This window comes from Nicotiana tomentosiformis, chromosome 2, assembly GCF_000390325.3.
Source record: "Nicotiana tomentosiformis chromosome 2, ASM39032v3, whole genome shotgun sequence".
Lineage (NCBI taxonomy): Eukaryota > Viridiplantae > Streptophyta > Magnoliopsida > Solanales > Solanaceae > Nicotiana > Nicotiana tomentosiformis.
Window position 1 is genome coordinate 153,597,391 of NC_090813.1, and position 18,750 is coordinate 153,616,140.

The 18,750-nt window shown below is 38.5% G+C and overlaps 2 protein-coding genes across 2 annotated transcripts; both read right to left on the reverse strand.

The window, feature by feature from the left end:
* Positions 1-9,068: 9,068 nt before the first annotated feature.
* On the reverse strand, positions 9,069-9,515 carry LOC138905889 (uncharacterized). Its single transcript, XM_070194403.1, has one exon. The coding sequence runs from the start codon at positions 9,513-9,515 to the stop codon at positions 9,069-9,071; it is 447 nt and encodes a 148-aa protein (XP_070050504.1).
* A 525-nt stretch (positions 9,516-10,040) lies between these two features.
* On the reverse strand, positions 10,041-10,499 carry LOC138905890 (uncharacterized). The gene has a single exon (XM_070194404.1). The coding sequence runs from the start codon at positions 10,497-10,499 to the stop codon at positions 10,041-10,043; it is 459 nt and encodes a 152-aa protein (XP_070050505.1).
* Positions 10,500-18,750: the final 8,251 nt, after the last annotated feature.

An 18,750-nucleotide genomic window follows, 5' to 3' on the forward strand; every position in this document is an offset into this window, starting at 1 on the left:
AGGCAGCAAATACACGCAAACAAATTAGGCGTTTCGACAGTTTCAACAATTGAAGTCGTTAGGCCCTATAGACATGATTTCTATATGATTCTGGATTTAATCATGCGAGCAGTTATGCAAAGTAATTTCTAAGTGACTGCACAATTATCTACTGATTATAAGCATAAGCGGTTGAAACCTATAAACATGCTATCTAGATGATCTACTCAGTCTTTGGCAGTAATAAACACGAGAGATATTCAGAATTACTCAGTTGTTCCTATAGGCATGCTTTCTACTGGTGTTCAACGAGGCAGTGTTTTAAAGCCTGATTTTAGTGCTTAACACAGATAGTGATTACCCTATAGACATGATTCCTACCCTTGATGATTGAAACTGGTTTTAGTTCTTATATACTAAATGAGCAAGTATGACAATAGCATATCAATCAATTAAGAACCCCATGGGCATGACTTCTAAAAATGCAGATTTATACATGACCCTATGATCATGATGACTGATGAATATGCTGCAATGCAAATTGAACTTTGGTTTTTTTTATTCCCTATAGGCATGGTATCTAAAAAAGCAGAATAGGCAGGTTATCCACAGAGCTTATTCGAGCAAGTAAACACCTATAGGCAGGTTATCTACAGAGCATGTTCGAGCAAAATAAACACCTATAGGCAGGTTATCTAACATACAATAGTAGAATGTATTTGAATAAAGTAAATACCTATAGGCATGTTATCTAACATACAATAGCAGAATGAGCAAAGTAAATACCTATAGGCAGGTTATCTAACACAATAGCAGAATGGGCAAAGTGAACATTTATAGGCAGGATTTCTACCCATTCTCATGCAAATGTTAAAATAAACCCAGTTTCCTAATTTACTAATACCCCAATTGTTATTACAAATAATTATTACAGACCAGAATTGAATGAATGAATAACAAAGTATAAAAACTATAGGAAGCCTGCAGCAAGCCCAAATACACCTGGACAGGCCAGGCCTTCAACTCACAGTAGCTCCAAAAGCCCATGTTCAAAGATACACAGTAACCAACAGTGAATGATTCACCCATATCTCAAGGATAAGCATACAGAACCCAAATCTCTAGTGTGTCAGAGTTTCTAAGGGCTTCAAGAACCCAGGGCAGGGGTCACACTAGAGAAGAATGATTAGAACAATTCAAAGAAGACTAGGGAACAAATCCTAGTGTGTTAGAGTTCGCGAGGGTCTCATATGAACCCTGAGCAGTGCTCACACTAGGGAGGCCAAGGGACAGAACCTAAATTGCTTTAGCTTTCAGCCAGCAAAGAGTGAGAATTCAGGAGAGTAGGATGGGATTAGGGGGTACAGAATCACACATAGAACACAAAAAAATAGCATCACATTTGAACCTAGGCAGACTTAATTCAGTTTTCAGGAAATAAACTCAATCACATGCAAACAAGACAAGTAATAAGACAGATTTATACTGATAAAGGAGGATCCAGATTAAGTTAAGTGCAGAAACTAGTGTCATAAGAAGAAATCAATTAGCAACAGATCATGACATGTTAGGAACTAATTAGGGCAGTTACTAGGGGTGTCAAAATATAATAGAAACAAAGTCAAACAGGCCACATTATGATGCACTCAGAAACAGACTTGTTATCCTATTAAGGAAGACATCTATACCTAGTTAACTATTCTATACCAGGAGATATGAGAACATGTTCAAAGAGCAAGATAATAACAAACTTAAACTTCAAGAGATAGCCATCAGTGACATATAGGTTAAGCAGAATCGAACTAACAAACTCAAAGTAGATTCAAGCATGTCTCAAACTACAAATGTAATAGCATTTAGGATTGCATAGTCTAATTGAAGCAGCACATTAAACAAATAATCAGAATGAAATGGCAGAGATATGATAACTCACCAGTTAAGTTGAAGCAAGGAAGAAGGAAATCCAACAGTATTGTGAGTATCACCAAACAAAGCAAGAACATAGCAATTTCTAGCCTTGGCTTTCAGCCGGCCAGGAATCAAAAATACAGAACAAGTTTATTTAAGAATGAAGAATGTACAACCTTAGTTTGTAGCGTTTTTTTTAACTTAACCAAAGGGGAGTGGGGAGGGGTTTAAATAGTGTAGGAACTAAACACATAAATATGAAAATATAATTAATTCAAACAATCAGTAAAGAAGAAAAATTTTGAAACCCTAGTTTTTAGGTAAACTCCACAAAATCGGCAGAAAATAGAGGCAAAGAATCACATATTGTATAAAATGAACATAGACATGAATATTATTCACAAAACACAGAACCGAACCAGATTTGGTTCGAATAAAAAGGATCCGAAACCCTAATTTAGGGCAAGTAAAAATAATCGGCAGAAATAGATAGATTCATACATAATAAGGCGAATATAGACGAGATAGTACTTAATATTAAAACTTGAACCAATTTCGATTCGAATCAAAGAAAATCTGTAAACCCTAACCTTAGGGTTAAGTATGAATCAGTAAGATACGAACAAATCGGACTCACACGGTGCAAAATAACGTGTTTGGACTTAATATCGTCCAGATTCAAGAGATGAAGATCGATTAGGACAGAATCAGAGTAGGGTACTTGCCATGTTTAGGCAAGTACTAAGTAATACCGTAAAGAATCAACCAATAAAGGAAATATGTCGAAATGGTAAGTAAATGGGAAGAAAATCCCATTAGGAACGGGATTAGGGGAGGATTTTGGAGAGGCAGCGGGCTAGAGTTCTTTAGAGGGAAGGGAGTAGAGAGGCGGAGGATTAGGGAAAAATGTGGTTAGGGTTTGGGAGATGGGTGATATAAGGAAAATGAGCGGTCGTTTATGAGCCGTTGATCGTTTTTGATCAATGCCTGGGATTTAAGCAGGGTTGGGTCGGGTTTTAATTAAATGGGTAAGGGACTGGGCTAATGGTGTTGGGATTGGGGTAATTGGGTTATGTTTGGGCAGTTAGGTCCGAAATTAGTTATGAAATTAGGGCCAGATTTTAAATACCCAATTTTAACAAATAAATAATTTATAAAAATACTAGATAAATATCAAAAATATCATTTGGGCATGAAAATGATTAAAAACAATTATTTAATATTATAAAAATATAAAAATTTATTTTTTATATAAATAATATAATTATATGTACATATAGGCTATTATTGCAAAAATATGCAATTTAGCCCTGAAAAATGCAAATGTAATTATACAAAATGCACTAATAATATTTAAAACCTTATATGGGTATAAATGATATGTTTAAATGATTAAATTATCATAAAAAATAATTTGTAGGGTAATTATTGAATATTTATATATTAAAATACAGAAATAAATTGATTTAAAGTCTTTAAAAATTATGGAAAATTATGAAACAAATACTTGTGTATGCTTGTAAATCAAATGATGATGCATATGTGCTATTTTGAAGGTATATATATATATATACAGAAATAAATTGATTTAAAGTCTTTAAAAATTATGGAAAATTATGAAACAAATACTTGTGTATGCTTGTAAATCAAATGATGATGCATATGTGCTATTTTGAAGGTATATATATATATATATATATATATATATATATATATATATATATATATATATATATATATATATATATATATATTTGGAAAATATGAGGGAAAAATCAGGTATCAACAAGGTACACATATGAGCAATTAAGAGTCTTAAGAATATTGAGATTTTCTCCCACAATTTGGAATGCTAACTTTCATTTGAAATACGATTCAAAGCCACAATATTTTAATACGCAACTCATACTTTGAAACTCACGGGAACATTATGAAATTCAATTCCAAGAGAGAAAGTTTAACCAACATACCTCAGTTGAGCTTTCCTTAAATTACTACAACGTTCCGGAAATTCTAGCAATCCAATCTATTTTGAGACATAACAAAATTTAACAACAATTAGGAAGATATTCATGGTCTCAGCTGAAAGGATGGTTACTAGAAAGTTGATTCATTTTGCAGTTTTAGGTTCGCTAAGTAGTATCTGAGATAGTTTTAGATGCCTCATCTTATTTATGAAGACGATAATGTGCAGTAATTGTTTGAAAACTGTGACATGCATTTGGAAAATGAAGTGGTGATGTCCCTACTTGTCTTTGGTTGCCCCCTTGCTCATGTCTTTCCTCCTCTCTTGGACATCATCAAACCTTTTCCTTCTTATTTTTTCTCAGGGTGCTGCTCGCAAATTAGCTACACAGAGAAAGAATATAGAGGTCGTTGAATCTGTTGGTGTAGCAGGGAAATCTGATCCCAATAGGAAAGTCAAGTACTTCACACTGGAGGTAAGTGTGTTTTTTCCTTTCTCCCACAACATAGTATCTAGCTGCTTTCCTCGGTGAGTGTTGAGTACAAAGGGCCAGTTAAATTTGCAAGAGAAACTGCAAATTGTGACATTGTAATCTCTATCAAAATAAAGGTAGAGAGATGTGATGTATCTGAGCGTGTTAATAAATGGAATGCTATTTTGATGATATAGTATACTTCTGTTGATGTATTGAAATGCTGCATAATGTGGTTATGGCCGAGTGCACCACCATTCCTTCTGCTAGCCCTTCTCATATCTGTCATTTGCTCTCCCCCACCCCAAACCCCAAAATATGGAAAATGAAGGGCCATATTTGTTCTGGTCAACTTGCTTGTAATTGAGGTGTAGTAGTATTTGTTGTAGGAGTTCTTCATCCTCAGTTTCTTGTCCTGTCTGATGAGTGTTTAGAATTTGGTCTCAATACATCTTCTAAACAAGATTCTGCTCATTTATTAGAATTGGCATTTGTGACTTTATAATCATAAGGGTTATTAGATGTGCATGAGTGATAGTATATGGTATGGTATGTATATCGTTGTCTTAGAGTATATATTCAGATCCTACTTGTTCTCTCTCTCTCTCTCTCTCTATCTCTCTCTCTCTCACTCACTCTCTCTCTCTCTCTCTCACACACACATATTGGATAGGCTTGCATTAGGCAATAAGCTGGTTCCCTTTCTATGTTAAATGCTTAATTCTGGAAAATTTGTAGAAGAAACTAAAAAGGTAGAAAACCAGAACTAGAAGTAGTAACTCATACAAGTTAGAGTCGCCGGTTTAATGCAGCTCAATTAATTTTCTTGCATCTTCATACCTGCTGTTTAAATTAGATATACCAGATGAATATAGGTACTTAGACATAAAAAAGGATACTGGCAGTTTGCTGGGAAAGAGATTAAGGAATCATAAGTTTTCCATACATATTATTTTGCTATGCTTTGTACCTAAGATAATATCATATTAATTTGGAACCTAAAGAATAAGCCCCTATGTTTGCCCAGCAAAAAGCTTCGTGATATTATTAGGATTGCCACTTTACGGACAAGGCTTTCTGAACTTATAAGTTATTTGTTGATCATTCAACCCAGAGATTTGTAGTTCTAAGAATACATCTTCTAGTAGAGGGTAAAAAAGAAATGAACTTAACTACTTCATCTTTCAGATGACACAAGACATATCAAGTTGTGCTTAAAAGCAAAGCTAACAGCTGAAGGTGCTTAAGCTATGTATATACACTTTTTTATATGTCAATTGTACATTTTCTTATGTATGGAGAGATTAATCAATTTCTGATGAAAAGCTAGGACAAACAGATATATTTATATGAATATCATTGATTCTGCCAACATCTCTTGAGAACTATACCATTAGATGCATTTTTAAATAAAAATATTGATAAAGCTCCAGTACACCATTCTCAACTGTGAAATTAGTACATGCGTTTCTTCCATTTCTATTTCCTTATCCACAATACATTTAAAAGTTTGACATGCAAAAGAGTTTGCCATAATCTTGACCTTAGAATATATGACGAGTGTGTTTATGCAAGGGTTGTGAAAAGCGAGAAGCGAAGGCAGCAACCCCTTAGCCGCTGCTGTTATATGAAGCGACTCAGTTAGACAGAAGCGTGCGCTTCTTCTTCTTCAACAGAGATTCAGCGGCAACAGGTATGCGATGATTTCTTCCTTCCTTCCTTCCTTCTTCTTCTTCTTCTTCTTCTTCTTCTTCTTCTTTCACTGTTTCAGCGTCCAAATAGCACCGAAATGCTGGCGAATTTTTTTTAACCTTCGGTTCTTCCTTCTAAGTCTTCTCCTCTTCATATAATGCTGATCTTCTAACATTCTTCTGCTGATCTTAATTTTTAAGTATTTGCATTACTTTTTATGGTACACACTAATAAGATTGTGGCACGTCATTAACTTAAAAAAATTCATTGTTCTTGCTAAATCTAATAGCCACCATTTGTTAAAATCTACTGGTGTGACATACACTGAGGGCTTGTGAGAAACTTTGTAAATCTAACCATGTTCAAGTATTGCTTGTTTCTGAGCCGTAGTATGTTCAGTTGTTGGTTGTAATGTTATTTTTCGTAATAGCATATTCTGCTGTTGTTTTGGTTCAATAGTTGTCAGACTTAATATTGTTTAGGTGATGTTGTTTTATGATGTAATAATGTTCGAAGATATTAAGGCAGATTGTATTACTTAAAAAAAAAGGCCGGAGAGTTGTTTGCTTTGGTTTGTCTGTTGCGGATTCTAGTTTGTTGTGTGTTGCTTAAAGTACAACTACTCATCTTGTGATTTGTGGATGGACCTTAGGTTCTGCATGAAAATTGTATCATGTTTTGAGCAGGTTAAAAAATTTGGAATAGACGTATTTACAAATGATGTTTTGAGCAGGTTGAAAATTTTGGGATAGTCATATTTACAAAGTAAACTCTGCCGAAAAATCAAAGAATTTAGAGAGTTTGAAATTTTTTGAGTTATCAAATTGGTCATTCAATTACTTTGTTATTCAATTATCCTAAAAATTTTGTTTAATTATTTCTCATTGTCTTTTGTAGGTGCAACGATTGCGGATGAAAGCAGTGACGAAGACCTTACTTGAAGACCTTACTTGAGTATTGCTGATCGTTGTTAGACTTTCTATTATTATGTTCAAGGATATTTTAGTTTAGAACTTTTTGTATGCAAACTCATCTATTTTGACTTTTGAATTGTTGATCAAACAATATATTCATATTTTATTTTTATATATGGATAATGCTAATTAGATATTTTAATTTTATTTCGTGGTTTATATAAGTTATTGTATAAAACATTTCATAGAATAGGAAAATATTTCTCATTTTGCTTCTATAAATATCAGAAATTATAATTTGTTGCAATAGAGAATATAACCGTTCCAATATACCTAAAAAATAATAAGAGCAACCCCTAATAGCCGTTACAATATGTTATAATATCCGTTGCAATAGGGTACTGATAATTGTTCCAATATATTACAAAAACTGTTGCAATATATCATGAAAACCATTGCAATAGACTTAAAAATCAGCTGTATTATTATAATAGAACGGTTTATAACCGTCCCAACAGAAAAGAAAACCGTTCCTATAGATAGAACAATGGTAGCAGTCCAACCCGTTACAATATCCCTATATATGGAGACGGTTTTTAAACCGTTGCAAATAACCGTTCCGATAGATCTATTGTAACGCTGAATCCCGAAACGCATCCAAATCCATCCCAATAGCCCTATAGGGACGGTTAGTGTATCTACTACAACGGTTTTCGAAGGGTTGCCATAGCTGTAATATCTAGTAGTTTCTTTTGAGCATTTTATCAAATACTAAGTGTGCAAATTTAACCACAAGGTTCTTCTACAAGATATCCTTCACTACACAACGCAATCCTTACTTATTTAAGCTCAACAATCTTTCCACAAATCGTTTTGGTACATGCATGTATAGATAATACTCTCATACTCAAGAATCATACTCCTAATCAACCATCTTCTACCCAAATTCGAAATTGCAAACTAGGGTATGGAACCTTACCTCTTAGTTGATGAACTTGTGGGTTTTCCTTGTTAATCTTCCAAGATTTGAGCAAGACTTAATGAATAATTAGCCTAGGATTTTCTCTTTCTCTAAAATACTCTCCCTTCTCTCTAAAACATCAGAATATTTGCTCAAAAATGACCCTTTGCGTGTATTTAACGAAGTAGGGTCAGGTTTTAAAATCCAAAAAATGGAGCTCCGGAATAGGTTCTGCGGTCGCATATGCGACCGCATAGTGGTTATGCAGACCGCATATTGGTCGCATAATTACTGACAAAATGATCAAAAATCTGTCTGTGTATGCGGTCACTATGCGGTCCGCATAACTGTTATGCGGTCGCATAATACACCGCATAACAGTTATGCGGTCTCATAGTCGACCGCATAGCTGCTGCCAGATTTAGCCCTCTCCTACTCACTTCTGTGGCCATTATGCAGCTCGTAAAGTGATTATGCGGTCGCATAATGGACCGCATAAACGCACTTTTTTGCCAAAAATTTTTCTTTACTTTCCGGTACATTGTTCAACCCAAAAAGTCCGAGTCGCGGGTACAATCCTCAAACACGTAAGCCTAGTCCGGTACCATGAAATATTATTTTCTTTGTAAAATTTACCGGGCTTTACACTTAAGTACTTCGAAATTTTCCGAGGTGTTACACCACATGACCCAAAAATGCCACTGAATCAAGCCAAAACTCGCACTTGGAGAAGTTTGCTTATGCTTATTCTCCCTCAAGGTCTGGAGCACGATCCTCCCGGCTGTGAGAGTACACCAATATGTCGTCAATAAACACGATGATGAAAGAATCAAGATATGGCTGAAACACACTGTTCATCAAGTGCATGAACATTGCTGGGGTGTTGGTCAGCCCAAATGACATCACCATAAACTCATAGTGGCCATATCGAGTCCTGAAAGTAGTCTTCGGAATGTCTGAATCCAGAATCTTCAACTAACAGTACCCCGATCTCAAATCAATCTTAGAGAATACCCGAGCACCCTGAAGTTGGTCAAATAGATCATCAATACGCAGTAGTAGGTACTTGTTCTTGACTATAACCTTGTTCAACTGCCTGTAATCAATACACATCCTCATAGAGCCATTTTTCTTCTTCACAAATAGAACTAGAGCACCCCAAGGCGAGACACTTAGTCAAATGAAATGCTTATCAAGCAACTCCTGAAGTTGTTCCTTTAATTCCTTCAACTCCACTGGTTCCATACGATATGGTGGAATAGAAATGGGTTGAGTGCCCGACATTAGGTCAATACTAAAATCGATATCCGTATCGTGCGGCATACCTGGTAGGCCTGCTAGAAACACATTTGGAAAATCTCTCACTATCGGAACTGACTCAACTGTAGGAGTATCAACACTGACATACCTCACAAAGGCTAGATATTCTTCACACCCCTTCTCAACCATTCGTTGTGCCTTGAGGAAGGACACCACCCTATTAGGAATATAATCCAATGTATCCCTCCACTCCAACCACGACAACCATGGCATAGCCAATGTCACGGTCTTGGCGTGATAGTCCAGAATAACGTGATAGGGTGACAACCAATCCATGCCCAATATCACGTCAAAGTCTATCATATTTGTCGCAGAAGGTCAACTGTGGTCTCACAGCCCCCCGATAATGTCCAAACACGATCGATAAACATAGTCTACAATAATATAATCTCCCACAGGCGTAGACACATATATATGAGCACTCAAGTAATCATGAGATATGTCCAAATATGAAGCAAAGTAAGATGACACATACGAATACATAAAACCCGGATCAAATAAAACTGATGCATCCCTATGACAGACTGGAACAATACCTGTGATGAAAGCATCTAATATGGCCGCCTCCGTCCTACCAGGAAAAGAATTTAAACGAGCCTGGCCTCCCCCTCTAGGGAGACCCCTACCCGCCTGACCTCCACCCCAAGCTGGCGGGGTTAGTGAAGCGGCAATTGGAGCAGCAACCATGGTATGTGAATCCTATGGACCTTGTGAAATCAGTAGAGCCTTTGTAGCCTGTGGAGGTGCACCCCTCTAAAGTCTGGGACAATCCCTCGCCATATGTGTGGTATCACCACACTCGAAGCAACCTCTTGGCGGGCGTGGCTGTTAGAACTGAATCTGACCTAGTCTACTAGACTGATAGATGAATGCACCTCGTGCAGGAGGTGCACGAAAAAGTGGTTGTGCATAGTGGGAGACCTGAGACCTTAGAATAGACGAAGCACTGCGAGTAGCTAGAAGTGGTGAATGAACTCGGCATCTCACATAACCTCTGTCATTACGGGCTGAAATTGAAGCGCGGGCACCACTAAATTCTCCAGAATCACGAGGCCTCTTAGATACCTTATCCTCCCTCTCCTGGACACCCGTACGATCCATCCTCCAAGCGATCTCCACAACCTGATGTAACGGAGTATCCGTCTCCAACTCCCGAGCCATGCTGAATCTAAGACCATAACTGAGCCCCTCGATGAATCTGCGGACTTGCTCTCTAACTGTAGAAACCAAAGCGGGTGCATGACAAGACAACTCACTGAATCTGATGGCATACTCTGACACTGTCATAGTCCCCTAACATAGTTGCTCGAACTCTGTGTACTACGCATCCCGAAGGGTCTGGGGAACAAACTCTCTCAAAAACATATCTGAAACTAATCCCAAGTGAGTAGCACTGCATCAGCTAGCCTACCCTCCTCATAAGCCTGCCACCACCTATATGCTGCCCCTGACAGCTGAAATATAGTAAAGGCAACTCCGCTCAGCTCCATAATACCCATGGTGCGGAGAATACGGTGGTACTTGTCCAGAAAACCATGTGCATCCTCAGTAACTGCACCACTGTAAATAGGAGGGTCATATTTCTTGAAACTCTCAAGTATCCTCTACTTCTCCTCAGATGCCTCTGGCATGATCTCAGGCTGAATCGAAATAGTGGGATATGCTGGCATAACTCCCATACCTGATAGACCTGGACCCACTGCTCTAGAGTACGGACCATGGGAGTCTGAGCTCCTCCCCTAGCCTGAGATGTAGCTGGTGCAACCGGGATCAATCTCGCCTAAGCTAAAGTAGCGAACATGCTCAAGAACTGTGCTAGGTATCACGACCCAAACCGATGGGCCGCGATGGGCACTCGGTGCCTTACTCAACCGAGTACCAACGTAACGTATCTTTCGTATCATACGATCATAGGTAAATGAAACGGAAAGGCTACTGTGAGATAATTAGAGTGAAACATGAGGGGACACTTGACATAGGAAACCCAACATGTAATACATACTTATACATATGACATACATGTCTATAAGACCGAAATGACCACTCTTACACTGAACATAGGCCGACAAGGCCATACAATCTTTCACGTACATGGCATATATCTACAAACCTCTAAGAGTACATAAACGTCTTAAGGCCGGGACAGGGCCCCGACATACTGATCAATACGTGTACAATGCATACTGACCAAATAGGCAACTCCGGAGCAAATGGAGCACACCAACACCTTCCGCTGAGCTAATAGCTTACTTGGAGGACTCTCAACTTGTCTATCGGGACCTGCGGGCATAAAACGCAGCATCCCCAGGCAAAAGGGACGTCAGTATAAATAATGTACCGAGTATGTAAGGAATGAAAATTAGTAAATAATAGACATGAGAGAAACATGGAGTAAAATACTCAACATGTAAGTCTGAATAACTCTGTGAATCAATAATATTCATAATGTCATACATATGCATATAAATGTCATACCATGCATAGGTATATGCGTTCATAACATCATCAAGCTTCTGAGGGTATCCCATCATATCATCTCGGCCACTGTGGGGAAAATGATCAATGTATACCAGCTGATTAGGTGGTGGTGCGTATATAACGCCGTAACCTTTTTCCATATGCCATATACATATAAATACGCGTATATAACGCCATTTGGTCATGAGTCAATGTACATGTATAAATGAATAAAATGCATAAGAAATACGTTAATAAGACTTCTCGGTATGTCATCAGATCAATATGCCTTCGGATAAATTTTATCAACTGTGTATTTTTCTGAGACCCATGAATAGAAGATATAATAATAATTCACATGGAGAATCAAGAATATAGACACCCCTACTACTTCTATTAATAGAGCCATTTATGAAAGCTGTGTGCTTACTCGTTTTGTTTGTATCGTATGGATCATGCCAAAAAGAAAGAAGGGATAGCCTAATATACCTGAGTCGATTCTCTTGACAATCTCTCTAACACACGTCTTTTGTGATAAAACACGTAACGTTGGATTGAATAGGGAAAAATCCGTATGATGTTCTTAAGAAAGATTATACAGGGCTCCCTTAGAATTGCAAATCTCTTTACTATTACGTCGTATAACTTCGCATGAAATCCTTTGCCGAAGATCGTTACTTGGTAGATGTAAAACATCTCCATTTTTTGTGAATTTGATCACAATCTTTTATGGCTTTTCTTGCTGAAGATCATCCATCACTTAGAAGATGTAAGTATCTACATCTTGTGAATTAGAGAAGTCTTTAAGTCTTGGTGGTGTGGGCCCCACCTTGATAAGGATGACTTGGCCAAAGAATGTCCAAATTATGCCACCTTTCAACCTAATTTAAGAGTCAGATTTACCTTGCTCTTGGCTGCCACGTTGAGCATCTTTAAACTTATCCAAATATTCACCCCCTTTCCTTAATCAACTCATTAATCCCCCACTAATCCAATAATTAATCAATTATCTACATAATTAAGAATTATCTCAAATTACTTATAATACTACTCACTTTTAACACACTTTATACATCTTGTTATCATGGTCATGTGGTACCTTCTATGGCACTAGTCCATAAATACGGGGTATTGTAGCTTGGACCGTATTTTATCTCATAATGTCAAACTTCGACGAAATTCATTTTCTTCGATTTGCTTACCGTCTCACCTTCACGAATTTACTCATCACTTATTTGAAATAGCATAATACTTATAATCCCAAAATAATCTCATTTTCAAACTTACGTTGAATAACTTACGAAGAAACTTTAACATACGAAAATGCGGGATGTAACATCTCATTTCCAAGCTTTCATCAATTTACTTATGGCGTACTTTCACGTAAAAAAAACATGGGGTGTAACACTAGGGTCTACTGGAGTCTAGGGGTAGCAACATGCATCTCGGGTCCCTATCCCCCAACCAAAGCCACATGTGGCTCCTCAATCGCTTCACATACATGTGATCTAACCAAAGCACGTGCCCCTCCTCGGCCTCTACTTCGGCCCCGACCTCTTGCGGGTCTAGCAGAGGGCATGACTGTCTAATCACCTGATCCAGCAGTGCATGTCCTCACCGTGTCTGAGAGAATAGAAAGACAAAGGCTCAGATTTTGAAATCAATAATCCGCACGATAAGAAATCAAAGAAGTGGAATTTTCCTAATATATTCCATAGCCTTTCGAAGATAAGTGCAGACGTCACCATACCGATCCGCAAGACTCTACTAAACTTGCTTATAAGTCGTAACACTTATGAACCTAGAGCTCTAATACCAACTTGTCACGACCCCAAATTCCCACCTTAGGATGTCGTGATGGCACCTAGTCTCTACGACTAGGTTAGCCTAACACACATTGATAATTTAACAAAAATAACGGCTAAGATATTAAATTAAATCGATAAAAATATCATAATAGAACCAAACGGTACAACAGTCAAATAATTCTCAAAATCGGTGAAACTGAGTCATATGCTCTAAGATGTACACTAGAAATCTCTAAATACAATACTGTTTGATGTGAAGATAAACAGTGGAAAAGACAATAGCAGAAGGTGACTCTGAGGCCTGAGAGCGTCAAACATGTATAACCTTGAAGTCTCCGAAGTATCTGGGTCGACTCACTGGCATCCGACACGAGAAGATGTACATGGATCTGCACAAAAGTATGCAGAAGCGTAGCATGAGTACATCATAACGGTATCCAGTAAATCAAGCCTAACCTCGGTAGAGTAGTGACGAAGTCAAGTCATGACACGTACTAGACATAACTTGTGCAGAATATTAACATAATCTATCAATGAAAGCAAAGAAATAAATGACAACAAAACAATACGATGAATAAGGCTAACAACAGAATTTAAGGCAATAAAGGTCAACAAAGAGTGAACATATGATAAGAACAAAAATTGATCAAGTACCATAAAAATACAAATAATGAATGAAGGAAAGATAATAACCATTCAAATCAACAAGCCTTTTTAATATAGAATGTACAACAAGAATCACAACTGAGGTACAACAACAATCGCCGCGTGAGCCTTGCATTTATTGTAAAAATATTTTCCTGAAATAGCTACATGCGATTTAGCCCCCTTATCTCATAGCGTGGCTTCAAGTAATTCCTTTCAACATGCGTATAAATCCCACCTTATCTCGCCGCATGCATCAATACCCACTCCTATTACCGCCGCATGCACATCAATATCACAACACAATAATTAACTCACACCACACGTGCCCATATGCCTCAACATTGCCAAAATCAACAATACCAATGTCATCACAACACATAGCCCATGGCTCAACCACAATATGTACAAGAATCTCAATAATAACAAAATGAATGAGAAACAACTCAACAAGGAAAGATATCCCAATAATAAACAACTTCAACCACAATGTGTTAATTTCTTTCTGTCACGACCCCAATTTCCCTCTGTAGGATGTGGTGACGACATCTAATCTCTAAGACTAGGTAAGCCTAACAAACATGTGGAAATAACTGAAATATCAAATAAACTCATAAATACTCAACAACTATATAAGATAAACTCTGCTGCTCAACGTATACAATTTCCCCATAACCTGGTGATATCGAGTCACAAGCTCTACAACGGTATCATAGTCATCCCTATACAACTGTATCTAATAAAAGGAGGAAAACATAACAATACCTGTGATAACTGTCAACCGCCTCCGTCCTAGTAGGAAGAGCATAACATCTGGCCTGGCCTCCCCCTCTAGGGCGACCTCTACCTGCCCGACCTCCACCCCTGGCTGGTTATACAGGTGGAGTGGAAACTGGTGGGGTAACCACGGCCTAAGAAGCCTGAGGACCATGTGGAATACACGGAGCCTGAGTAGTCTATGGAGGTGCACCCCTCCCGAGTCTGGGGTAGTCCCTCACCATATGACGAGTGTCACCACACTCAAAACAAGCTCTCAGAGGATGTGGCTGCTGGAACTGGCTCGGGCCTGATCGGATGGACTGACCGATGAAAGCACCCTATGCAGGAGGTGCACTAGACAGTGGCCGTGCATAATGGCAACCAGAGGCCCGAGACTAGCCGGAATATCGCTGGAAGCTGGAAGTGCTGAATGAATAGGGCGGCACACATAGCCTCTACCATGACGAGTTGCATTAGGGCATGGGCACCACTATATGTGCCAGAATCTCGAGTCCTCTTGGCCTCCCTCTCCTCTCTCTCCCGGGCCCACATACCCTCCAATCTCCGAGCAATCTCCACTACCTGCTAGTATGGGATGTTCATCTCTAACTATCGAGCCATGCTGAACCTGATACCAGGGTTGAGCCCCTCGATAAATCGACAAACTCACTCTCTGACAGTAGAGACTAAAGCTGGTGCATGCCTGGACAAATCACTAAACCAGACTGCATACTCTAGTACGGTCAAAGCACCCAGGTGCAACTGCTCAAACTCTGCGCGCCATGCATCCTTAAGACTTTGGGGAACAAATTTCCTCATGAACATCTCTAAGAAATGAGCCCAGGTGAGTGAAGCTGCCTCGGCCGAGCTACCCAACTCATACGCTCGCCACCACTGATAAGCCGCTCTATTAAGCTGGAACGTAGTGAAATCAACCCCACTCGACTCCAAAATACCCATAGTACGGAGGATACGATGGCACTCCTCAAGAATACCTTGTGCATCCTTTGAAGCCAAACCACTGAAAGTAGGAGTGTGGTACTTCTTGTACCTATCGAGCCTGAGCTGCTCCCCCTTAGAAGCTGCTACCCTAACCTCGGGCTAAACTGGGACAACCGACTGCACTAGTGCAACCTCTAGGACCTGGTCAACCTGGACCCGCTGCTTTGGGGTACGGGCGGCGGGAGTCTGTGCTCCTCCCCCGGCCTGAGGTGTGGCAGGAGCAAGTGGAATCAACCCTTTGAATGTATCCGTGCGCGACCGCACACCTGGGGGAAATTCGCGCACAAGGTCGCACAAAAAGGCTACTCCTGATGAATAGCAATGTGCGCGACCGCGCGCCAACCATGCACTGACTGCTTACATTCAGCAGTACACTTCCAAACATGCACGGCCGCACACGATATAACCCGACCGCGCACCGATCGCGCACAGGTAAGTATTTATTTCCTCCTTTTTATTTCGGACCCCCCCTCTAAACCCCAATTCTAATTTTTCCCCCATTCTCTCCCCTAAACTAAAGTACCCTAACTCGTACCCCCCATCTATTTCCTCTCCTCTATACAACTTCAACAAGACCAACACTTCACTCTCTTACTCCACCCTTTAGGTATGTCCCTTGTTTTCTTCTTCTTCTTGGTTAAATGTAGAAATGTTTGTGGTATGTATTTTCTTGAATTTGACGAGCGCAAAACACACACTTAAATTATACTTGCTAGTGAAAGATAGTATAGATTACTTATCATCTCCACATGGATTGGAGTTAAACAGTGTTTGAATAATCTTCAGTTGAATACTATCCAGGAAAATTAACACTTGATTGGATATTCTTTTAATACGATTAACTATTTAAGTTCAAGCGAATAACAATTGATCACTAAAAAGAGCAAGTGAGCACAAAGAAATATTTATGAGAAAAATAAGGGTAATTGACTAGATAGGTATACGATGACTGACTCTGAATCCAATTCTTGAGTTAATTCACTCTATAATATGATCGATTCTTACGAATTCAACCGATTATCAGATTACACTTGAAGCTAATATTACTCTTTCGATTAAACACTAGTTTCAGTAATTAACACAATTGAAGCATGGTAAACAATTGCAAGAATAAAAATGATGTTTATGATCTAAAGGGTAATTTCTTACGAATATTGCCTATTTTCTAGTCCAATCAACAATTCAAGAGGCTCCTTCGATTACCTATTTGAATCATGAATTTAAACTAGAGCATATGATGTGTAGAAATTTAATATCAAACTTCTCTTTCGATTAAGCAAAATACTAAATAACTCCACAATACAAATCAAGATCCATCAATTAATTCTAGCAAGTATCAAGAGTCGAATCCCTAATCAAGTTATTGAAACACCATATCTATCAACACCGAAATGGAAATTACTCTATAACAGTGGAGCAGGATATCTCAAATAAGTTTAAGAACAAAGAAAATATCAATTCTAAAGATTTGATACAAACTCTCATATTGCACTGATTGTAGATTGAAATCATGATGAATTCTTGAGTCTTCTCCCTTGGTGGCTCTCCAATATTCTATAGGTCTAAAGATCTCCCCTAAAAGTTCAGATACCCTATTTTTAGGTAATGTGGGCTTCATATAGATCCAAAAGAGGCATCTCCAAAATTACAAAAATAGGCGTGGGAGGAGTTTCCGAAGTTGGACGTGCACGGCCGCGCACCTGGAGGTGTGCTCGCGCACTAGACGCGCACCTTGACCAGTGTACTAATTTACTTGCGCGCCCAGTGCGCTCCCAGTGCACGATCGCGCACCTGGGTGGCCTTATGCTCAATTCTTCGTTTCTCTCGTTAAGTGCACTATTGTCCGTTGATCACCGAACACGATCCCAACTATATCCGTGGGCTTTTACTCAGACTTCAAAGCTTCAGAATAGCTTGAATTCATTTCATAACATCTACAAAGCTCGGAATCACTCCTACAAGACATAAAACACACAATTAGAGTAAAACACTAGCGATTAAAGCTCAAACTCAATTAAAGTGCAGTAAATTAGAGTGCAATAAGCGACTAAAACACGCAATTATAGCCTACCATAAACACCTCACACTTAAATCATTGCTCATCCTTGAGAAATCAAACTACACTTTATAGGGACATGACCCTATTACACAACTCTCATAACTCATCATACCAAGAGTATTTAAAATAGATTAAGCACAATACTGTAACATCCTAGCTTCAAGATTTGACTCATATGCACCACGCATTATTTATGACCCGCTCGCTTACTCTAACACAGAGGTCAAGTATTACCTTTCCTTCATGAATTAAGTACCCTCACACAACAATAGCGAGTAGTTCCACACACAATAAAATTTAAGAACAATTATGAACTCAAGATAGACAGAATTCACTCACTCTCAGAAACAACATTCATATGCCACAAAAGACGTACCATAGGCTTACCCGTAGTGTACTACTCTATTAATCGAGTTCATTCAGTCAAGGATCAGGTAGGATTTTATTTGGTACTAATGTCGGTTGCGGGACGGGTAGGATACATTTAGATATAAGAGTGACTACACCTCCCTAAGAACTTTAATACATACATTTAACCGTTCAAAACCCCACACTTATGTCAAACCAAAAATTCACCTTCAGATCAATATACATTAACTCCTAACTTCTTTAAGCACAAATGCATCAAGAGTTACCACTATCAAGGAATAGTTTTCACAATCATACAATTATTATTTTTTCTTTTCTTTTTTCAATTCAGGTGGCTCTTACTTTTTCAAAATAGTGCACCTTTCTCCTTATTTCATTAGTTCCAGTCAAAAGCCAAATCAACCACCCCACACTTCATCTTTTAAAAACTTCATACCAA